Source organism: Hyposmocoma kahamanoa, unplaced genomic scaffold (genome assembly GCF_003589595.1).
Source record: "Hyposmocoma kahamanoa isolate Upper Pololo Valley unplaced genomic scaffold, ASM358959v1 100021, whole genome shotgun sequence".
NCBI classification, from domain to species: Eukaryota; Metazoa; Arthropoda; class Insecta; order Lepidoptera; family Cosmopterigidae; genus Hyposmocoma; species Hyposmocoma kahamanoa.
The window spans coordinates 9,437,173-9,458,923 of record NW_020653200.1 but is presented as its reverse complement, the minus strand read 5'-3'; the positions used below and the strand labels follow the sequence as shown (position 1 = coordinate 9,458,923).

Genomic DNA, 21,751 nt, shown 5'->3' with positions numbered 1-21,751 from the left:
GTCACAAGACCTATTCTATAAAGGTTACTTTGAATAGCAAGATAACGCTGGAAATATACTTATGTTATTCTGATACCTTAGTTTTTTTTTTATTAATTATTGTCTCTGTACAGTATGGTGTTATTGGTCATCGTATTGACACTTTTCGCTCGTTTCTTTTTATTTTATTCTTAATGTAATATAATGTAACGGGATGAACAAGTGGTGCGCCTAGTGGTAAGCGACACGCCCGACCATAACAGTTGCATTGCCACTCAGAGCTTTAAATCACGAAGTTATGAGGTGCACTACTACTGCGTCCGTCACTTTGAGACATAAGTTACATGTTAATAAAAATAGAAGTAAATTAATTTGCTACTCCGCGACCCCAGTGAAGGTTAAATCGTGCAAAATAGCTGCGCTTGTATTCAATATTTTTTCATGCAGTTAATTATCCCACCCTGCTTGACGCTCGGCCGAGCGTCGAGCAGTCAACAGCCCCTGAGGATGCCTCGTGGAGAGGCGAAACACGTGTCGGGTATATTTTTGGTGATGGTTTGCGACTATAGTTGCCCTTGTGTTATTTATTTTATTAATTTTATTCGGAGGGAGCAAAGTAACGTCTGAATCTATTAATTACATAAGTTACATGTACCTGTAGTTTCACCAGCCCCCTTAGATACCCTTCAACACCGAAATGCAGTAATGCTCACATTACCGCTTGGCGGCAGAAATAGGTAAGATGGCAGTAGGTACTTTTTTTTTGAGTAATAAGAGACGGGACGAAGAAGTCGTGCGCCTGATGGTAATCTACACGCCTGTCCATAACAGTTGCAGTGCCACTAAAAGTTTTAAATCGCAAAGATCTGAAGGGCACTGCCACTGCGCCCGAGACGTAAGTTGACAAGTCCCATGTGCCCGTAATTTCACCAGCGTACTTACTACGTACTGTAGACTAGGCTGTACTCTATGAGTAGAATCACTGGCTGAGTGAATAGATTCATATTTAGAATGCTTTGAAATAGAGCTAAGAGAAAAGAATGGAAGATCTTGACAATTAAGATTATTGATTTGTAACCCTAAACATGTAAAAAGTGAAATAAAGTATATTTTTAAGGATTATTCCGGTTTATATTCATAGAAGTACCTCTCGCTACGCAACACGAGCTAACGCTTATTACAGTACTTCCCTGAACGAACTCTTTCACAAGGAGCTACTAAAAGCTATAATATAGAGGTAGTTTAAAATGGAACACAAATATAATTTTAAACAATATTTTTTTAGAACATTAAGTTTAAAGAGATTAGATAAAATCTGGAACATACGCATAAATGGAGTGACTCTTGGGTTCTCCGGTAAAAATGTGTGTTCCGCAGGGCTCAATACTTGGACCTTTCTTATTCCTCATTTATATGAATGATCTACCATTCTTTGTTAAGGACCTTTGCAAATTGTGTTGTTGGCTGACGACTCATCCTTGATTTTTGAAACAGACAGACATGACGTGACGTTAACTATGACAATATTAATGATACCCTTTCAAATGAAGTTTATTGGTGAAATATTAACAATTTATTGGTCAACGCCAAGAAGACAAAGTGTACTAAGTTTGAATCACCTAATGTAAAATCGACTAGCCCAATCATAGAAATAAATGGAGAAAAGTTGGGCCTTGTTAATAAAGCTGTCTTTTTAGGAGTGACCTTAGATAGTAAACTCCAATGGTTTCCACATATATCTTCCTCGACCAGTAGATTAAGGTCTGCTGCACACGCAGTCTGTACAATACGTGAACTTACCGATGTTGCTACCGCTAGACTTGCTTACTTTAGTTGCTTCCATAGTATAATGTCCTACGGGATTCTTGTGAAGGGGTAAAGTTTTTGCAACACAAAAAAACCATATTTGTGTTGCAAAAACGATCGATTACCTACCTACATTAAAGTTTAGGTTCTCGGATTTCTCTCAGAGAAAAGTTTAAGTACACTGGTATCATACAAAATATTTGAGTAAATGTACTGTGGTACATTTACTCAAATGTTTTGTACGCCCGTAAAAATGTACATAATTTCGTTAAGAAAGAAGATGTCCATAATATTAACCTTAGAACTAAGTCCAAACTCATAGTACCACGTTTAACTAAGGTAAACGATTCTTTTATGGGGAACTGCATAACGTTTTTACAATAAGATTCCGGAGCATACATTAAGATTACCATTCCTAAGTTTAAAACTTACATTAAAAGTACACATAAGGTGTACTATAAGTTTCCGGAACTAGTCACTTACATAAACAATATTTAAAAAGTAATTAGAACATTTGAAAATGGAACTCTTTGGCTGTAGAATACAGTTTGTTTCATCTGACTGTCACTTGTTTTTACATTGTGGCGTTAATTTTGAAATTGGTTGTCTACATCACCATGGATTTAACTCGTGAAAATTTTGGTTCTATGATTTTCTACGACTTTAAGTGTAATTTAACACCTCAAACTGCTTTTGGCGATGAAGCACCGTGTAAGACATCTATTTATAGCTAGTTTGCAGAATTCAAACGCGGTCGTGTGAATCTCAGTGACAAATTACGTGATGGTCGCCCGTCCACTGCTGTGAACAACAAATACATCGATGCTGTGCGCCGTATGGTCAAAACAGACAGTCATGTGACATACCGTGAGATATCTTTAGGCATATGCATGAGTCAAATACAATCAATTCTACACAAACATTTGGGTGTGAAAAAGCTGTGCTCTCGGTGGATCCCACACAATTTTAATGAGGCTCAAAAAACTGATCGCGTCACTTGGTGCAATGCCATGCTTACCAGATTCAACGAAGGGGCATCAAATGTGGCGTGGGACATAGTAACAGGTGACGAAACATGGATTTATAGTTACGATCCCAAAACAAAGCAGCAATCGAGTGTGTGGGTCTTTCGAGATGAGCCGAAACCAACCAAAGTGGCGCGCGTGCAAAGTGCCTCTAAGCGGATGATTGCTTCTTTTTAAAATAAAACTGGACACGTGGCTACTGTTGCTTTGGAGAATCGTTGTACCGTGAATATGTTTGCCGGAAGTTATTGACAAACTCCGCAAAAATAACCGTAAATTCCTTATCATCTTGCACCACGATAATGCCAGTTCTCACATGGCCAGACAGACAAATTAATTTTCGAAGGTGAACAACGTTGACCTTATGAGCCATCCCGCATACTGTCCCGACCTGGTACCTTGTGAGTTTTACTTATTTCCAAAAATTAAGGACCAGTTACACAGTTACAGTTACAGTTACGCGGTCAACGATTTTCATCATCTGAAGAGGCTGTCGAAGAGTATGAAAAATATGTTTCAGAGATTGTCACGGAGGAGTGGCATAAGTGTTTCCAAAATTGGTTCATTCGTATGAAAAAGTACATTAACGCTAACGGAGAATATTTTGAGAAACAATAAATTCATTTCTGACCATGTATAGTATCACGTAATTGAAAAGTCATATTGCAAAATTGTAGACTACGTGTTACATAAGGATATATGGAAAGACAACGTGAGGCTAGATTCCACACAAATATGATTCTCAATGTATTCTATAGCATTTAAGTTTATTTAAAAAGAGCAATTCCTAGAGTTTCATGCTCGTTCTTTTCAGCGTAGTGAACGAGCAGTATCTTAAAAAATGACGTTTTCAAGTGTAAAAACTTTACCTATGGAATAAATGATTATTTGACTGTGACTTTGAGTCGACGTTGGGAAAAGGACTGTCAAGATAAGCTGCACAGAAATGGCTCACAGCAACTTGATGGATGCTGGAGCAAGGCTAGCCACGACTATGCCTTGATCTGCCGATCAAGAAAGAGATTTGGATGCGTATACAAAGTACTGGCCTGACATGCGCCAAAACGGCAGTAATTGTAGTCGAGAGGAGACTTTGCCACAATAATAATGTAATTAAAAAACAAACAAAAGCTGAGATTGTTTAGAAATGTTCGCAACAGAGTGAACGTAATTGTTATGAAAACTATGACTTTTAGTTACTTATAAAGTGCCAGACTGGGAAACAAAAAATTACCGCTTTCACCGTAAATTGACCCAATTATAGGTTAAAATAATCTTCGTCGTTTTTGCAATACGAGAAAACATCTATTTTGTTTCGCAGATCGAAAACATGAAACTTTACAAACCGACGACAAAAGGCGGCTTATACTCGCTAGCCTAGCGTTAGCAACAAAACAGCCGACGGACGGCGCTTGGTGTAACCATGGAACGGATGGATACCGCTCACAGTGACGTCAGAGGCGCGGAAGGTGAGCGCTCGCTTGCCACGCCCAGCCCCGCCCCGCTGTCGGCCGTAGCTGCCGAGGCCTGGCTTGCACAGCCCTCCCGTGTGCTACATACACACCGACAGATTTTCTGTCCCATTTGCTTGCTACTGTGTTGAAATATCTATGCGGATGAGTTTAACTGTGCCCAGTGTGCATTTTTATGTGAAATTCTCGTCTTTTACCTAAACATTCCAATTTCATGAATTTGCACATAACAAATACGAATAGATGACAAATATGACGTTTTCAGAATGACAATTCGACCTTTTTTAAAACATATTGATTCAAATACACACATCAAAAATTGTCTAGTTAAGATATTAAGATAGAAGTTAAGATATTTTTTTAAATATTTCATTACCTTGTTAAAATTAAATAAAAAAAAAGAAACACAACATACATATTTATTAAATTATTTATATACATACTTACTTTTATTTTAAATTATGAAATTGAGCAAAAACCTATTGATGTTAAAAAAATTAATAAATACCTGATAGAATCGGTAATTGGCAAAAACGTGTTTGATCCCTAGATACTTTTGATGTGTAATAATTTATAAGTATAATTTACTTAGGAGTCGTATCCACTACCGTAGGATATAGTGATTAAATTAGATTCTAACCGCGTTATAAATAACCGTTGCGTTGTATATAGGTATGTAGGTACAGCCAAAAGCACACTCAGCTGGACACTTTGTATTTTGGACCGTTGTTGTTATAGGAAACGGCCTTAGAGGTTAGAAAAAATATAGTCTAAGGAAGCGGCATAGAGTTGAATTTAAATCTTAAGTGTCAAGCTTGACGTGCTCTTGATTCTATACAACAAAAAAAAGTATATGAACTTATAAAATGAAAATTCCCCTTTCAACTCTTATAACATTAAAAAATGTAACTCGACGATAAACACACGTTAACAATATGCTGCCAAAACGTAGATAAGAAAATATAATCCTACGTGGATTCGTGGAAATACAACTATTACGAGATCATCCTATCGATAAGCGAGTATTTGCATACTCAAACGTACTCTCGTGGCTGTCTCATTCGATGACGAATGGACTTTATGACCCACATCAGCGTGAAAAAACTCGAGGGCGATACGTGAATGGTGTGAAACTCTCTCCATTATCCTGCGGCCGGCCCCCGCTGCGACATTCTTGCCGACGCTTTGTGTGCCCACCAGATAGCTCCGAGATACTGTTCACATCGCTGACGTACACACGTAATTTATATCCAATGTTTTTTTGTCAGTCAGTTGGTTTAAAAATAGTACCCACTGACTTTTGAGGATCGCCAAAAAAGTTGAGGAAATCCGAGATTCCCTTTCAAAGACGTATAATTTTTTATATAAAAGCAAACAAAAAAAAAGAAAATATCGTTCATAAAAACAGCAACGAGAAGCAATTCAAAGTTTTCGAGGCAGTTGTTGGCACAAATATTTTGAATAAATTGCGTCCAATTTTGGCGTGATTTCTTCCGCTCCGCCAAAAATTTTTCCTCCTTGTGAATACAAAACGAATGCAAAATCTTTAGTCGAGGAGAACGCATCCCCTTCTCAACACGTCCGTCTTTGTACAAAATTACGACACGTACATAAAACTATGTACCTACCTACAAAATAAGCTAGCTACCTTGTTGTGTAATGTTTGTGAAATATACTTGGTCTAGAAAAATGATGACTAATATATATATATATATAAAATTATTAAAAGTCGTTCACCACAAATTTATAAACGATTTTATGCCTCCGATTAAATGCATTCAAAGATCATTCCTCAAAATCTTTGAATGGTTGAGAGCTCGCGCCGAAGAAATTCTCTAAAGCGCACCCACCCACTAAACTTAATCTCCCAAATACATTTATCATGTTCAGCCGATAAAAATGCCATTGAGATCAGCCGTACACAATGAGATACAAGCTCTCGGTACCTGATATGAGGCGGAAAGTCAATTATATTCAAATATAAATCGGATTTGCAAACGTAAGCTCATGACAATGGCGTAGGCAGGCGCCGTGATACCTTTGGGTGTCTCTCTGTTGGATAATGGTCGGAAGCCCGGACAATAGCGGAACAGTTTGGTGTAGGACAAAGCGGACGAGTGTCCGCGATCACGCCTGTCACGCGGTGGGTAGACTTTGCGCCACTGCGATACCCGCATGCCGTTTGTCCTTCCTTAGCATTATTTAATATATAATACTACTTTTATGATGATCTATATATAATATTCTATTTAGGATTCCAGAACATTTATTTTGCTCCAATACCTAAATAACATCGAGTTAAAAGGATAGCCACTAATCGTGGCCTAAACCTATACCTCTACAAAAATTGCATCTGGAAAATGACCTTAAAGTGTGCCAGTGTAGAGATTTATTCGAACGTACTACTTCACTGTTATTATAAAATTACTTTAATATACTTAATTCTTACTCCAAACTCTATTATTAAACCATACTTTCGTGCGTGTCATCTATGGCAAGCGAGGGATCCCGATTTTCGAGTCACGCCCGTCAAATCAACGCACAATGTGCAGTTCGGGATGGTTTTAGCTCTGCCAAAACTTTACTTACTATTCACCCCGATATATTATGAACTCAACTGCACATGTCTTTGTAACGTCTATTGAATATCAATGACATGAAAAAAATAACAACGATGTAGGTAAGAATCATTTAAATTTTTGTAACATATTTTTTGGGGTATTTTAATTGTTCTGTTACTGTAAATTTGTTTAAAATGATACTTGATATAATGACAAGTTTTGTAAATACCTAAGTAGTCAATTTATGAGCAAATATTAGGGGTTAAAGTATGAAATTGCCGTTTTATTGCAATAGGTTCTTTGAATTTTCATAGAATCTTCATGGTTTGAGGTTTTCGAATGAAACTTTTTTCAAATGGTTTCTGTGATTTTTTTTTTTTAAATTTGAAACATTTGAATATCGACTTTCAATTGTTTTTGTTATTCAATTTAGACAAGAAAGATGGATACTGCGAAAATTCGAGTGATTTTTGAATACGAGTTCCGACGCGGAACTAACGCGGCAGAAACAGCCCGCAATATCAATGCTGCGTTTGGAGAGGGGTCTACTAATGAACGCACCGTGCGATTTTGGTTTAAACGCTTTCGTGATGGAAATTTCGACTTAAAGAACGAGCTACGAGGAAGACCGCCCACACAGGTGAATAACGATGAATTAAGAGAGATAGTGGAAGCCGATCCTAGTCAAACTACCCAGGAATTAGCGGCATGGTTTAACGTTACCTTACCCACAATATTGACTCACTTGCGTCAAATCAATAAAATAAAAAAATACGAAAAATGGGTGCCTCATGATTTGACTGATCTGCAGAAAGAAACGCGTGTTGAAACTTGTGTTGTCTTGTTGAACCGGTACAGAAATGAAGGAATATTGGATCGAATTGTAACATGTGATGAAAAGTGGATTCTTTATGATAACCGGAAAAGAAAAATGCAATGGCTGACCCCAGGTCAAATGCCACAACAGTGTCCTAAAGCAAAACTAACCAATAAAAAGGTAATGGTAACTGTTTGGTGGTCTCAGCATGGTGTTATTCACTATAGTTTTCTCCGATCTGGTCAAGCAATAACGGCAGATGTCTATTGTGCCGAGCTCCGAACCATGTTGACAAAACTAGCAGTAAAACAGCCCCGACTCATGAATCGATCTTCACCATTATTGCTCCACGACAACGCGAGACCTCACACAGCACGAGAAACCATTTTGACCCTTCAGGAACTGCAGTTAGAAACCATTCGTCATCCTCCGTATTCACCAGACCTTGCTCCAACGGACTACCATTTTTTTCGTGATTTGGACAATTGTCTACGTGACAAGAAGTTTTCTTCCCAGGAGGCAGTACAAAATGCTTTCACACAGTTTGTGCAGTCTAGATCGTCGGAGTTCTATCGCAAAGGCATTAATAACCTTCCCATTAGATGGCAGCAATGTATAGATAATAATGGCAACTATTTTGATTAAATAAATTTGTTAAAAATTTAAAAAATAAACAATTTAGGTTTTCAGTACAAATCGGCAATTTCATACTTTAACCCCTATTATTAATAAAATATCAGATATTTTATTATTGATAATATCATATCGAAGACAAAAATATGTGGATATTTTCTTTGACTCAATGCAATGCGGTTTCAGAAACAACTTCTTAACTTTCTTGGTTTGGGCACATAGCAGTTTATTATTTAGTGCCTGAATCGTGTTGGAAATTTTCCTAATTTTTTTATTCTTAAAATTGTTCTTTTTTATTTTGCTTATATACTGTTTAAACTTTTTGCATGAGGCGAAGGTGAGCCCTTTACTTACGCAATAAGACTAAGGCTGTAAACAGATTGACTGCACGTTTGCAGTTAATGCGTGAAGGCGTGAAGTCGTAATCAACTAATCATTAAATGCATGCAGTCGATCTCGGCTGCATGCAGCCGAGATCGACTGCATGCACTTAATGCGTGAAGTAATTATCAACTTCATGCAGTCGTAGTTTCGGTGGCATGAAGTTGATTACGACTACACGCATTAACTGCAAACATGCAATCAATCACTTAGCAGCCTAAGTTTAAAAAAAATATTGTAGTGACTGTTGGTGTGCCCAATAAATAAATAAATAAAAATATTGATAAACAATTTATTTTTAAAGAAAGTATCTGATTTTAATCGGATTTGTCGTCGTTTAATTTTAGTTATCGCTGTCCGTATCATCACGAAACGTGACAAACAACGTTCCCAAGCAATAAAAAGGTAGCACCTCATTATCATAATTTAAAGCAAAATGCAGAACAAACAAACCCTTTTAAATGACGCGTTAAATACACTCAAACAACGTTATTATACCCGAGTAGCTCGCTCACTATGGGCTTAGCAGAAAAAGTGTCACAAAAAGATATCAGTCAGCTGAAGTCGCGTCCGTGACAATTTGGCCACCGGGGATCTATTATAACGTCGTTGTCAATGGAGCCTTAAGAAATTTGTTACGAAGATTTTGATAGGTGGCAACTGCTTTTGTTCCGTGCGGGGAACTCAGCGTCAGGGGACTATTACATATGTGTGGTTATTATTTAGGTATTGTGGGCCACAACTGCGGGAGCCGTATGTTCGGGGACGGGTGGTTCATATTTATTGCTCACAAACCGGCGTGAATTTGTTTTGGGGTGGCGAACCGGCGCTAAACGTTAATGTTGTTCGCGTATTGTTTGTTATTATTCGATCGGCCGGGTGTAGCTCCCGCCACTCATGGAGTCAATGACTACAAGGTTTTACTGTCATAACGACTGGGATATTACAAAGTTGGTTTGAGTGCTTTCAAATTTATGGGGCTCGCCTTGGCCACGGCTCGATATGATGGGTCAAAAAACATTATTGCTTTCGAGTTATCTCCTCACATTACGATATTATTAACTGACTTCAAAAAAAAGGAGGAGGTTCTCAATTCGACTGAGTGACGATACAATAGTGTTGCAACTCAAAATATGTTAAATTTAATATTATATCATAACTGAACGTAAAATTTGATTCTCTACACGACAAAAAAAATCGTCTTTAGAATAATGTAAAATATATTCAAAAGATATCCATTTAACTCAAAATGAGACACACTTTATGTGAGCGAATATATAATAAAGCCAAAATAATCCTTATTTAAAAATATTCAATTATTTTTTCCATTTTATTTTTAAATATATTTGAGAAATTAAACTATAACGTTCATAAATTTTATTGATTTTTTGCGGGAAGTGAGTAAGTCGTTTTTCATCGATTCTGAGAAAGTCCACTTTTTGAGTTAATACACTATTGCATTAGTTGTGCGATATGTACTACTATAGTCGATAATTAGTGAACCGATTTCGATGATTCTTTGCTGGAAAGAGAGCATCTCGGCAGTGGTCCCGTTTAAATTTTAAGAAAATATTCCACCTCTAATGGTGGCAAACTAGGATGAAACCGGTTTCGCGCACTTTCCGGTAACCGATTTCAATAAAACTTGGCAAATAGATGTAATTCCACGAACTTTTGAGGTCGGTTTTTTTATATAACGCGGGTTTGTGAAATGAAATTCGCCTGTGTTATTTAGGGCCAAAATCTATTTAAATTTCTCGTTCCTAATATGCGACACGGTGTATTGGAAATCTTGTATTATAAATGGCTGGACTATTAGATTTGTTATGAACCGTGTGCACTCATTTAATAAGCCGACTGTTGTCAACGGTTGTTCGTATTCTCAAGTCACGTGTCGCCGTACTTTAGGGCTAGTAATTCAATTGCGTGAAACGCCCTCTACATTGCGTGACAATATCGTTAATAATCATATTAAATTATAGGCGCTATTTGTGCTCAAAATGATATCTAGATACATTAGTTATATGGAAATAGGTACAAAACGTAACTCGTGTCAAAAAACCCTTCATTGAGAGAATCTTCTATCGTAATGAATAAGAGTTTAAACAGTTTCGTACCAATTTAAGAACATCTCTCTTCCGAAAGTACATTAAGTTCCTCTTATTATTGTTGCAAAAAGTGTTGTGGAATATTTATTTCAGACAATTAACGGCGTTACTTAAATAATATGTAACAGAATAAATTAAATTTGTTGGTAACAGATCGCCCCGTGTTATTAGAAGATAGTCAGAAAGAAGAATTTAAACATAAAAAAGTAGCAATTGTATCCACTAAGAAAAAACAATAGGTATTTTAAATTTAAGTACTAGGTAGTTGTAATACACAAATAAATCACCGACCGCTGTAAACACCTTGCTATTCTATCCGTTTCCCGTCTCTATTTTGTAATGTAAACTTTGTAAATATCAATATATAGTTTATGCATGGTTTTGTTACATAATAACTCAAGTTCAAATAAATTTATCACTTCACAAGTATACAGTTTTCAATCGTCAAAAGCATACTTTCATTGAAAATTACATATCATTCTTTATTTAAACAGATTCAGTGTGCATATGATATTTTGTTGAACAAAATACGCGACCGTTGACTATGTTATTCGAAATTTGAATCAGAGCAAAGGGTGTTATATTTATGCAGCGGCTTTATTGGATTACAAGCCCACCCCAGTACAAACGCAATCAAATAAGCACTGTTTGTCAACAACGTTTCAATACGCACATGTTGTACAAATTGTTACAAAATTTAGCTAAGAATTGTGCTCTGTATTCATTTGCTATATTGAGATGTTGTAGCGTACGTGCACTTTTCGACATGTTCCTAAACCATATCGATAATAACTTTTTTATTTTTTTTTTTATACATGACAGGCAAATGACTCCACTCCACCTGATGTTAAGTGGAAAGTGGTATCCAAACGCGAAGGAACCTAGTGCAGCGATGAAACCCTCACTGCACTAGCCACCTCCACCCTGCCTGCCTACAATATGCCTCTTCACGCCTCTGTTACGGCGATCATTATAAGAAAATTCAACGAAAATGATCAAACAATTTTATATAAAAAACTAAAAAACAAACGATCGTACCTCGTTTATAAATTGCCAATTTTAATTTTTTAGATAACAATATAAAAATATACACGTTTGAATCCCTGTACCCGTGTAACATTAATTTATAAGTTAGGTATACGTAAATTACTACGTCCTCGTTAACGTTGGAGGAAAACATCGTGATGGCACTTCTATGTCGAAGAAACGTTTTAGTAGAAAAAGAAAGAAGTTCTAGTAGCAGTAGAATTCTTTAAGAAAGAGTTCGCTAAGGGAATTACTGCCACCTTATCTATTTCTGCCGCCAAGCAGTAAGTACCGTGAGCATTAATGGTGTTCCGGTTTTAAAGGGTAATGGGGCTGATAAAATTACAGGCACATAGGACTTGTCAACTTATGTCTCAGGGTGACGGGCGCAGTGGCATTGCCCCTCTGAACTTTGCGATTTAAAGCTATGAATGGCATTGCAACTGTTATGGACAGGCGTGTCGCTTACCAACAGGCGCACGACTGGTTCGTCCGGTCCCTTGGTATCATAAAATATAAAGAAGTTCACAACCCTTGCAAAAAGGTGTGAAGTCCCCAACTTGCATTAGGTCGAGTATGACCTAAACCCTCTCCATAGAGGAAGCTCGTGGCCCAAAGTTGATGATGATGATTTTGATGAACAGTATTGAACAGAAGGTTTACTAATTTTTGTGGTGATTTGTTTAAGACGGAGCACCGCACTTGCTGCGCGTGTGGGGAGCCGATTGCGGACCGCTTCCTACTGGAGGTGGGCGGCGGGGTGTGGCACACGGGCTGCTTGCGCTGCTGCGTCTGCGCAGTACAGCTCGATCGGCACCCTTCCTGCTTCTTACGGGACAGACAAGTCTACTGCAAGCAGGACTATGCCAAGTAAGTGCTGCTCTTGCAAACAAAAGACTCAAGCAAATATCTCATCAGTCCAGCCAATGTATAATCATTTTTACTGTCAGGTAACAGGTAACAGGTAACGCTACAAAAAAAAAGAGGAGACAAAGAAAATGCGATACATAATTTGTATTTATAATGTATACATTTTCTCCTCACTGTCATGGACAAAACCGCAAAAAGATTTCAAATGCCAACATCAAAAATTATTTATAAACCGTAAGTTCACGCATATCGTTTAGTCGGTCCGCACTTTAATTCCTTTACAATACACTGCCTACGTCCAATTAACCTTCGACGTATTAGAAATATCCATAGTCATCATATTCCAAGTCATCCGTGAAAACGAAATAGGCGACCAAAATAAAAATCTGTTTGAACGTTGAATGCTTTTCTGAGAGGCGGCTGTCGGATCGTAGAAGTGTTATAAGCGGAATGTTTGGTGGAATGCTGGCAGGGTAGGCGGTCCAGTGTGCAGGTGACCTGTGACCTGCGCGCTGTGTGGCGGCCGTGATGATGCAGTATCGACAGCCTCGCGATGCGTCGGCCTTATTGTGTACACAGATACGTGACGGAAAATTTGGAATTGATACTTGCCAATGGATTTACCTCCGAGGTTTCAATATACCGTGCTGTATGTATGATTAATTTCTCACTGAACGCATGACAAAGATGAAACAAAGACCAAAGAGGTACTGAAAATTGTACATAACTTTATTACCATCAACAGTTTTACCAGCAAAATCGCCTTCTGTTATTTAATAACATTTCGTACCATAAAATCATCAAAGCAACGTTCTCCTTAGATAATGCCTACAGCCATTTTAATACTTAAAGAAACGAAATAACAAGAGAATGTTAATTAGGTTTTATATTGCCGCGCATAAGAGTAACGTCTCTATTAGCGTTATTTCCGTGCTTGTGGCGGAGCTCCAGTATCCGATTTACATAAACATAAGTCGAAAAGGGAAATAAGCCTTCGACCGCAACAGGTGCGTGAGAACTTATTCTTATGCGTCAAAATAGAAAAAGGAGGCCGACGTCTTGAAGAGTGGTTTTATTGAAAATCGGACGGGCGAGTGTGGGACAACAAAGCGGTGACGGGGAATGTATGCCAGGGTAAAAAATACACCGGCGAGTGTACGCCGTGACTTGCAATACCAACGTTTTCATTTGTCATTTATTTTGATTGTGATAACTGGGTGCGACGTGAAACCATATATTTTAATCGGAACAGTGATATGGTATGCGCGACACGATGGGGAAGCCAGAGGCCCACCACGGCGCGCGGTGCACCGTAGACTATACACGTCATCGGGTTCTGACTAAATGAATGGCAGTTTATATTGTCCAATCACGTCATCACTCGATAAAACGTAGGTAATATGATCAAGATTTAACCTGCAATATATGCTGGAAACTATTATCATAAAAACATATTAAATTTGACTATATAATTGCATTTAGATTTAAAGCAAGCGGAACTTAACACACCGTGTCGTCTGACGAAAAAGATTTGTTTGCTATGATAGAATAATGAAGCCATCATTTTGCATACCTACTTGGTATTTAAGTATGGGCCAAAAAATGTACCATCTATGATTATGCATAGACCAGTTTTTTTTTTCAACTTTGTACGATGTGCTTAGGGCAACGAACGATTTATCTACAGCGCATACAGAACAAGAGTACGAGCTCAAAAACGAATCGAGTCTCACGTACAAATGCAAATTGCTGCAAATAATCTGCTATACAAATACAGTCAGAATACAAGTAGGCAGCAGCAACATTTGCAAATATAAAGTTCCTTTATTTCGTCCGTAGTATAGCCAATAATGTACCATTTCAAAAAGTAAATGGTCCGAGCCTCGTTAAATGTGAGCTGTGTCACTGTTTAAATAATATTTGTATTTGGAACGGGTATAACGAGTGGTGTTGCCAGAGACGTAAATCGGCGCTCGCTGCCGGCTACAATCGTAATTGCTTTTGTTGATATATCATCTGTTCATTGTTTATTTAGCGCGTCTTTTTGTCTGGTAGCCGGCCACGCGTCTCTTGCTTTTGTTTTAGTTTCTTTTGTTTTTAAGAATATTCAAGTGTTACCAGCCTTCGGCAACCTGTATAGTGGGCAGATACAAGTGCACCCACATACGTATATATAAACATAATTGTAATAGGCATTAGGTAGTCTGTAATGTATAGCGGTGATATTCACTTTCTATGTTCAATGGGATAGTTAGTATTTGAAGTTTATCTTTAACCAGTTCAAAGATAACAACTTCAAATGAGTGCATAGCACAAAGTGTGAATTTCCCCGAAGAATAAGCGATGGTGGTTTTCGCTCTCACGCGATGTCGTCGCCCACACCGCACTCACTGCAAATGCGCGCGCCATGTCTTATGTAAATGCACCACGTCGCCTCTGACTTTAATTAATCTTTAAACCGCATAAATAAACCTGATGCAGATCGATCCATTTCGAATATTAAACAATGAGAATTGGTCGAGAGATTTTTCTCTATTATACATTATTATCAGTGGAACGAGTCGTTACTTATAGGTCAAATACAACATTATCTACTCACGAAAGTTATAAAAACATGCTACTCCACAGAAATTCAAATCAATATAGATGATCAATTCAACTCATCCACAGTGACACAGTTTAGTAGAGCAGTAGAGCTCCTTGTGAAAGAGTTCGTCCAGGGAAGTACTGCCACCTTACCTATTTCAGCCGCCAAGCGGTAATGTGAGCAATACTGCGTTACGATTTTGAAGGATATCTAAGGGGGCTGGAGAAATTACTGGCACTTGGGACTTTTCAACTCACTTTCGTGTAATGTCTCAGAGTGAAGGGCGCAATGGCAGTGCCCCTCAGATCTTTGTAATTTGAAGCTAACTGCGATACTGCAACCGCTATGAATAGACGCGTCGCTTACCACCAGGCGCACGACATGTTTGTCCCGTCTCCAGGTGTCACAAAGAAAAAACACTTATTCTATGGCACTGGTTTACTTGTAGTCAAGATGTATTTATTATCTGATATGTTTATTCTCTTGTTTAGATTCAGTTATATAAATTTGCAACTTGTCTTAGTACTATAAATATATTATTAATATGATTGCATGTTAATATTCTCCCCGTAATTATTATTCCCACAGCACGTATTTAAGACAAAGACATAATTTTGTAACTGATATTGGATTGTATTGTATTGTCTGGGGACTATTTATTTGAACTTGTTAGCCTAGGGCAAACGTAGCCTGGAAATTAAACAAACCCAGGTATAATATTGTAATGAATCTCATATTGGAGTTGTACAAAAACAAATAACCTAAATCATGTCGTCGAGTGAATGGACGGCTTGAATGGATATTAAAATGTGAGGGAAGGGTGGGAGGGCGAAAGGAGGAAAGCAATCAACGAGTAAGGATTTACGACGGGCGCCCGCGGCGGTTCGCGATGCGTACACGCACCCGATATTGTCAAACGCCTTCGGGACACCCGTATTTGGACAGTTTACTTTACTGGTCTTTGAAATCGTAATCTTCGATTGAGATTAGAGGTACGTTGCAAGTTAGGATACGTAATAATAATAAAAAACCGATCTCAAAAGTTCGTGAATTTACATCTATTTCCCAAGTTTTATTGAGATCGGTGGCTGCGCTATTGTGTATAATTTCAGTTCCTTCTATATTTACTTATTACATTCATTAAATAATAAATTTAATTTTTAGTACTTTTATCATCGCACGCAAGACGCAACTCAAACGCATATAACATGATATTCTGGCAACACTATTCTTCTTCTCACCTGCTCCCCGCTACCTCAAAACTGTCGTCCGAGTTCAAAAACTTGAGCGTACAAGTGTACGCGAGTGATACTCAAAATAAATTATAAAAAGCTCATTCAATAATATTAAAATCATCTTAAACTTATATTCACAACCAAAAATTGTACACATTGTAGTGAGACTATAGAAAAACCTTGGACATTATATTAAACTCAATTGCTGGATGTGCAGGTGCCTTCACGACGTATTGGCACCTCCAATCGGTTACCGGAAAGTGCGCGAAATGGGATTCATCCCCTATTTTGCCACCCTTAGAGGTGGAATATTTTGTTCAAATTTAAATGGGACCATTACTCGGAGGTATCCTCTTTTTAACATGAAAAGAATCATCAAAATCTATTCACAAATGGCCGGAGTAATCGCGTAACATACATACAAAAAGAACATGCAGTCGAATTGAGAACCTCCACCTTTTTTTGAAGACGGTAAAAAATGATCTTGATGATGATGTAAAATTTAAAAATAAAAAATATAAAATTAGTGAATAGTAAGGACTTATTAAAAATATTGGGTGCCTAATTTATCTGAAACATAATTTGTCGGTTCAAATTAACAGGATTTAACACTAAGGGTAATAGAACTAATTTAGTCAAGCCAAACAAGTTGTATAGAAACCATTGACATTTATAAACATGATCTAAATAGAATATAATATAATATTATAGATTAGGTGGCTCATTATTAAAATTGAAGTGAGTTTTTAACACTGAATAGTAAATGAATTCAAAAGAAATGAAAGAAAGTCAAAGTTAGTAGACCACCCGACTCCTGCATAAATAGTCAACGTTATGTGTTTATCGGACGGGGTACGCAACATCTTCATTACGGCGAGTGTTAAAACTTGTTAATCTGTCACTTGGTTAATTATTATGCGAGATCGCTTAATTGAATCAGTCTGCGACAAAATGTTAATAAGCGGCGATAACAAAGCCCAAGAGGTGGCGCTCTCTACGCTAATACAGCATTTTGAAATGCAAATGGTGTATTTGGAACATTGGTGTTGATAAAGCCGATAAGGAATGGTGACAAAGTGAATTGATATTCTTAAAGCACGCGACTTTGCACTTAGAACTACTCTATAAGCTTGTACATTTCACAAAATTATCCGTTAAGGATTTGAGAGAGTGTTTTAGGTGGTAGAATACTAGGTAAGACACACTGCTGTTAATATTCACTTAATGCAACAATAATTACAACCTTAAACGCTTTAACAATTTCAAAATACATACATTATGCAAAAATGTACCTTGCAGTGACTTTAATTTCTCCCATTTATTTAATATTGTGTATCACGTAAACAGGTTTATTGCCGGACGAAGTAATATGACGATGTGTTAATTAAGTGCTACATGCGCTTATTGAATTAATCTAACTCATTAAATTAAAAGGGTTTGCGAGAAGGCAATGGTACTCATTATCATTGCCCAGTTTGTCGACTCGCGCCGCCGCGCCGAAGAGACGCCGCTTCTTGGTGGCAGATTATTTGAGTGTTTTTTTTATAGCACGTTAGGTTAGCAAAACCCTACCGATGTTGTATATGAAAGTATTAATGAAAATGCGTGATGTGAAAAAAGTATGTTAGGTTTGAGAACTTTTGTTTTTGCTTACTACACCAACGTCAAACTTGGAGAGCAAAGCCAAACTGGCTTCAATAAAGCCCAGAGTGCTCAATAGAGCGAAGCAGTACTTCTCACCGGGTCACTGACTTTTGACGTTGTATAAAGAACAAGTACAGCTCCATACGGAGTATTGCTCGCACTTCTGTGCAGGAATTCCCAAATACCGCTTGATCTGCTTGGCTTCATTCAACGTAGGGTTGTTTGTACTGTCGAACGTTCTAAACTCAGAGACGGTTTGGAATCACTTAATCTTATAGAGACGTTGGATTTCTATGTGTGTTCCACCGTCTATATGATGGGGAGTGCTTAGAGGGGCTTTTCGAGCTGGTGTCACCGTCACGTTCCTTTGCTCGATGACATGGGGTTCTTCAAAAAACGTGAACAGGGCTCTCAAAGGCTAGCCACGCAAAGGCAGCTCATCTAATCTGCCGTCCACTAACCAAATCAAAAGCACAAAATTCTCTTTTAAAAACAGTTAAAATTAGTAAATGTGTTGGACTTATCGGAACTTACCCTAACGATGCATAGCTGAAATATCATTAAATAATTTCAATATTCTAAAACTGGGTTATGGTTATTTATGATATCTCAAAAAATTATTTTGTCATAGGCGCATTCTAGCTAGCTTCCGGCAGTAATGTTGCAGATGTCCGTGGGAGACGATGACCACCTCCCATCTAACGGCTCGTCTGGTGATTTGCCTCCTACGTATACGGAGTAAATATGTAGTCTAAATTAGTAAGCGATTAAAAATAATATAATGCGAGTCCTAATTTTTATTGAGAATAGGTCGGTAAAATATCCATACATACCCCCATTCAGTACAGTCTTTGGTTTAAAACATGGCAAGTATATAAAATAATAAATACAAAGTATAATAATACACTATACTGAAGAACGCAATGAAAATATTAAAATAGCAACTCGCAGGTAATTAAGGAATGTAGGCACGGCACTTGCTCATGGATCGGGTGTATTTGTGTAATAATCGTTATTTATTGTACAATCATTGTAATGATTCAATGTACCCAATCGTTATTCATTGAACGTTGTTGCATTTTTTCCAGGACATTTTATTGCTTAAGAAGCGATGCGAAATTAACATTTTATGAGCTCAGCGAATTAGAGTAAATTGGACTTTCTTTATCGTTTGTGCTATTGCGAAACCACTATACAATAAATATCAATTAAACAGGTACACACAAGTAATTTATTGTAACATTATTAACAACTAGCAACCGCAATTGGACTTCTTCTCAGCGGCACATACTACAGGAGAGTTTAATTTTTTAATTGTCTTTTGTTCTCTATCTAAGATGACATTACTTCATCTTTTTTTTTTATAAATATTTTACACAGACGTTCTTATTTAGTCTGACTTAGTTTTTAGGCTCCTACTAATGAAACTAAAGAATACTCTTGCATGATTGGATTCCGTCGTATTGTCGACAGGAGCTTCGGTGCGAAGTGCTCGAAATGCTGCAGGGGTATCTCCTCGTCAGACTGGGTACGGAAGGCGCGCGAGCAGGTGTATCACCTGGCGTGCTTCGCCTGTGATGCCTGCGGCCGCCAACTTTCTACCGGCGAACAATTTGCTCTGCACGAAGATAGAGTCCTCTGCAAACCACACTACTTGGAGACATTGGACGGAGGATCCATTTCTTCTGACGGTGACAACCTGTTTTATTCCCACTCCACCGTCACTTTACTCTTTTTTTATTATGATATCCACAGAATCTTGAAGTGTTGCAATTTTCACATTGGAACTTCCACCAACTACTTCTATAAATGAACTGCTGCTCTCACCCGCAGACGGCTGCGATTCAGAGGGCTACCACAAGAGTAAAGCTAAGCGAGTCCGGACTACGTTCACAGAGGAGCAACTACAGGTCTTACAAGCGAATTTCCAGTTAGACTCCAACCCTGACGGGCAAGATTTGGAAAGGATCGCGCAGGTCACAGGGCTGAGCAAGAGGGTCACGCAAGTTTGGTTCCAGAATAGTCGAGCGCGACAAAAGAAACATCAGCACACGGGGAAAGGAAAGCAGAACCAACGTTAGTATCTCAATGGAATAGTTTATATCTATTCAAAGCTGTAGGTATCAAAAGCGATAAATTAATTGTATCTGTATTAGACACTGCTCTCTGATAAAATTTGTTACGAATAAGGAAAGCTTGCGATTTATTTTGCATATGCGATTGTTTGGTAATATGGAGGACTTGGGATAAGTGTTTCTTGCGTATGTATAACTGTTGTGTTGTCTACAGTAATGTCTCGAGATGCAGATCCGGCGGGGTTTGGTCGGCCCATCAACCTCCACCTTACATATTCATTTCAGAACAAACCACCTTTTGTCCCGATAGGTAAGTTTTACTCCATGATTTTAAAATATGAATCGTCTGCTTAGAAGTAAAACCACGTAAGTGACATTTTTCTTAACAAACCTCTAAATTACACAGCTGTAAGTTCATAGCTCTTTTTATTAATAGTAGTTTATAGCTTTTTTATTATTGAGCTTTACCTCCAGAAAGAGCCTGGTTTTCTTACCTTAGGTATAAAATTTTGTGTCTTTCTGTAGAAAATATCACTTATGTGGTTTTACCTTTAAGCAGATGAATCAAAGTTTTGATGAATATATCATAGATATGTCTATGGAATACATATCAAACGTAAACTGTGAATTATGTTGGTATTATACAATAACTAAAAATCTTCGGGTCCTTTTTTTATGATATTTTTATTCTCAAAATTTGTTTAGCTTTAAATGTTTAATGGGTTTCTTTTTCAGACGGAACTTCTTTCACGGATTCTTCGATGGATGAACTGTCTGAGGACTCCTCCATACATTGTATGCAAAGTGAAGTTTGAGGCATATTTCCATTTCCACAAGAATTGTTTTCATTTGCAATTATGTTTTGTTACACTAATAGATAGATGAATTAATTTTAATTTAGTAAACATACTGCATTTCATAAATGAAACCTTAGTGAAAAGTTCGAGTTTTAAATACTTGGATTATACTTCAGACAATTATAAAAATGACGGCATCGCAATATATAGGGCGATAAGGACGGTGTATCAAACAAATTTAACCGAATTACAAACGATGCAAACTTCTCTAAGGGCCCTATTACAGTTTCGTGATTGCCAACTAATGCCACAGATATTATAATATGCAAACAATCGCTTACAATACAAAGAAAATTATTTTGTTTATTTACAATATTAATGAAGAGACCAGCGAAAGAATGATCAAAGTCATTTATAACACGTTTTAAGTTAATCCCGCCATCCAGTTCGGTAAACGCTGAGTGTAATTTGCTGAAATCAGAAAAAGACTAATAAGGTTCAATGTCCTGAAAAATTAGCATTTACTTTTAGGCATTAAAATGCTTGCGAGCAACGGGTACCCGAAAACTTAAAAAAGATTTATAATTTTAGTTAAAATGGACTACATAATGTTACATACATTTATGAAAGCATTGGTTTTATTTCAGGTAGTACTTATGCGCGTCTTTTTCCTCAATATTAAAAACTTTTCAAATTAAAAATTATTTTTTCGTAAAATTCTGCTCAAGTGACTTT

General features: G+C 37.4%; 1 protein-coding gene across 1 annotated transcript; it reads left to right on the top strand.

The window, feature by feature from the left end:
• Positions 1-4,233: 4,233 nt before the first annotated feature.
• On the top strand, positions 4,234-21,347 carry LOC113225377 (LIM/homeobox protein Awh). Its single transcript, XM_026457671.1, has 6 exons — positions 4,234-4,359; positions 12,497-12,678; positions 19,618-19,835; positions 19,978-20,220; positions 20,434-20,529; positions 20,955-21,347. The coding sequence occupies exons 1-6, from the start codon at positions 4,234-4,236 to the stop codon at positions 21,032-21,034; spliced, it is 945 nt and encodes a 314-aa protein (XP_026313456.1). The 3' UTR covers positions 21,035-21,347.
• Positions 21,348-21,751: the final 404 nt, after the last annotated feature.

Excerpts from the sequence above, each read along its gene's own strand:
- LOC113225377 (XM_026457671.1), top strand. The coding sequence starts at position 4,234 with ATGGAACGGATGGATACCGCTCACAGTGACGTCAGAGGCGCGGAAGGT. Across the intron at positions 19,836-19,977 it reads AGGATCCATTTCTTCTGACG|ACGGCTGCGATTCAGAGGGC; the intron begins GTGACAACCTGT and ends TCTCACCCGCAG. Across the intron at positions 20,530-20,954 it reads ACCACCTTTTGTCCCGATAG|ACGGAACTTCTTTCACGGAT; the intron begins GTAAGTTTTACT and ends TTTCTTTTTCAG.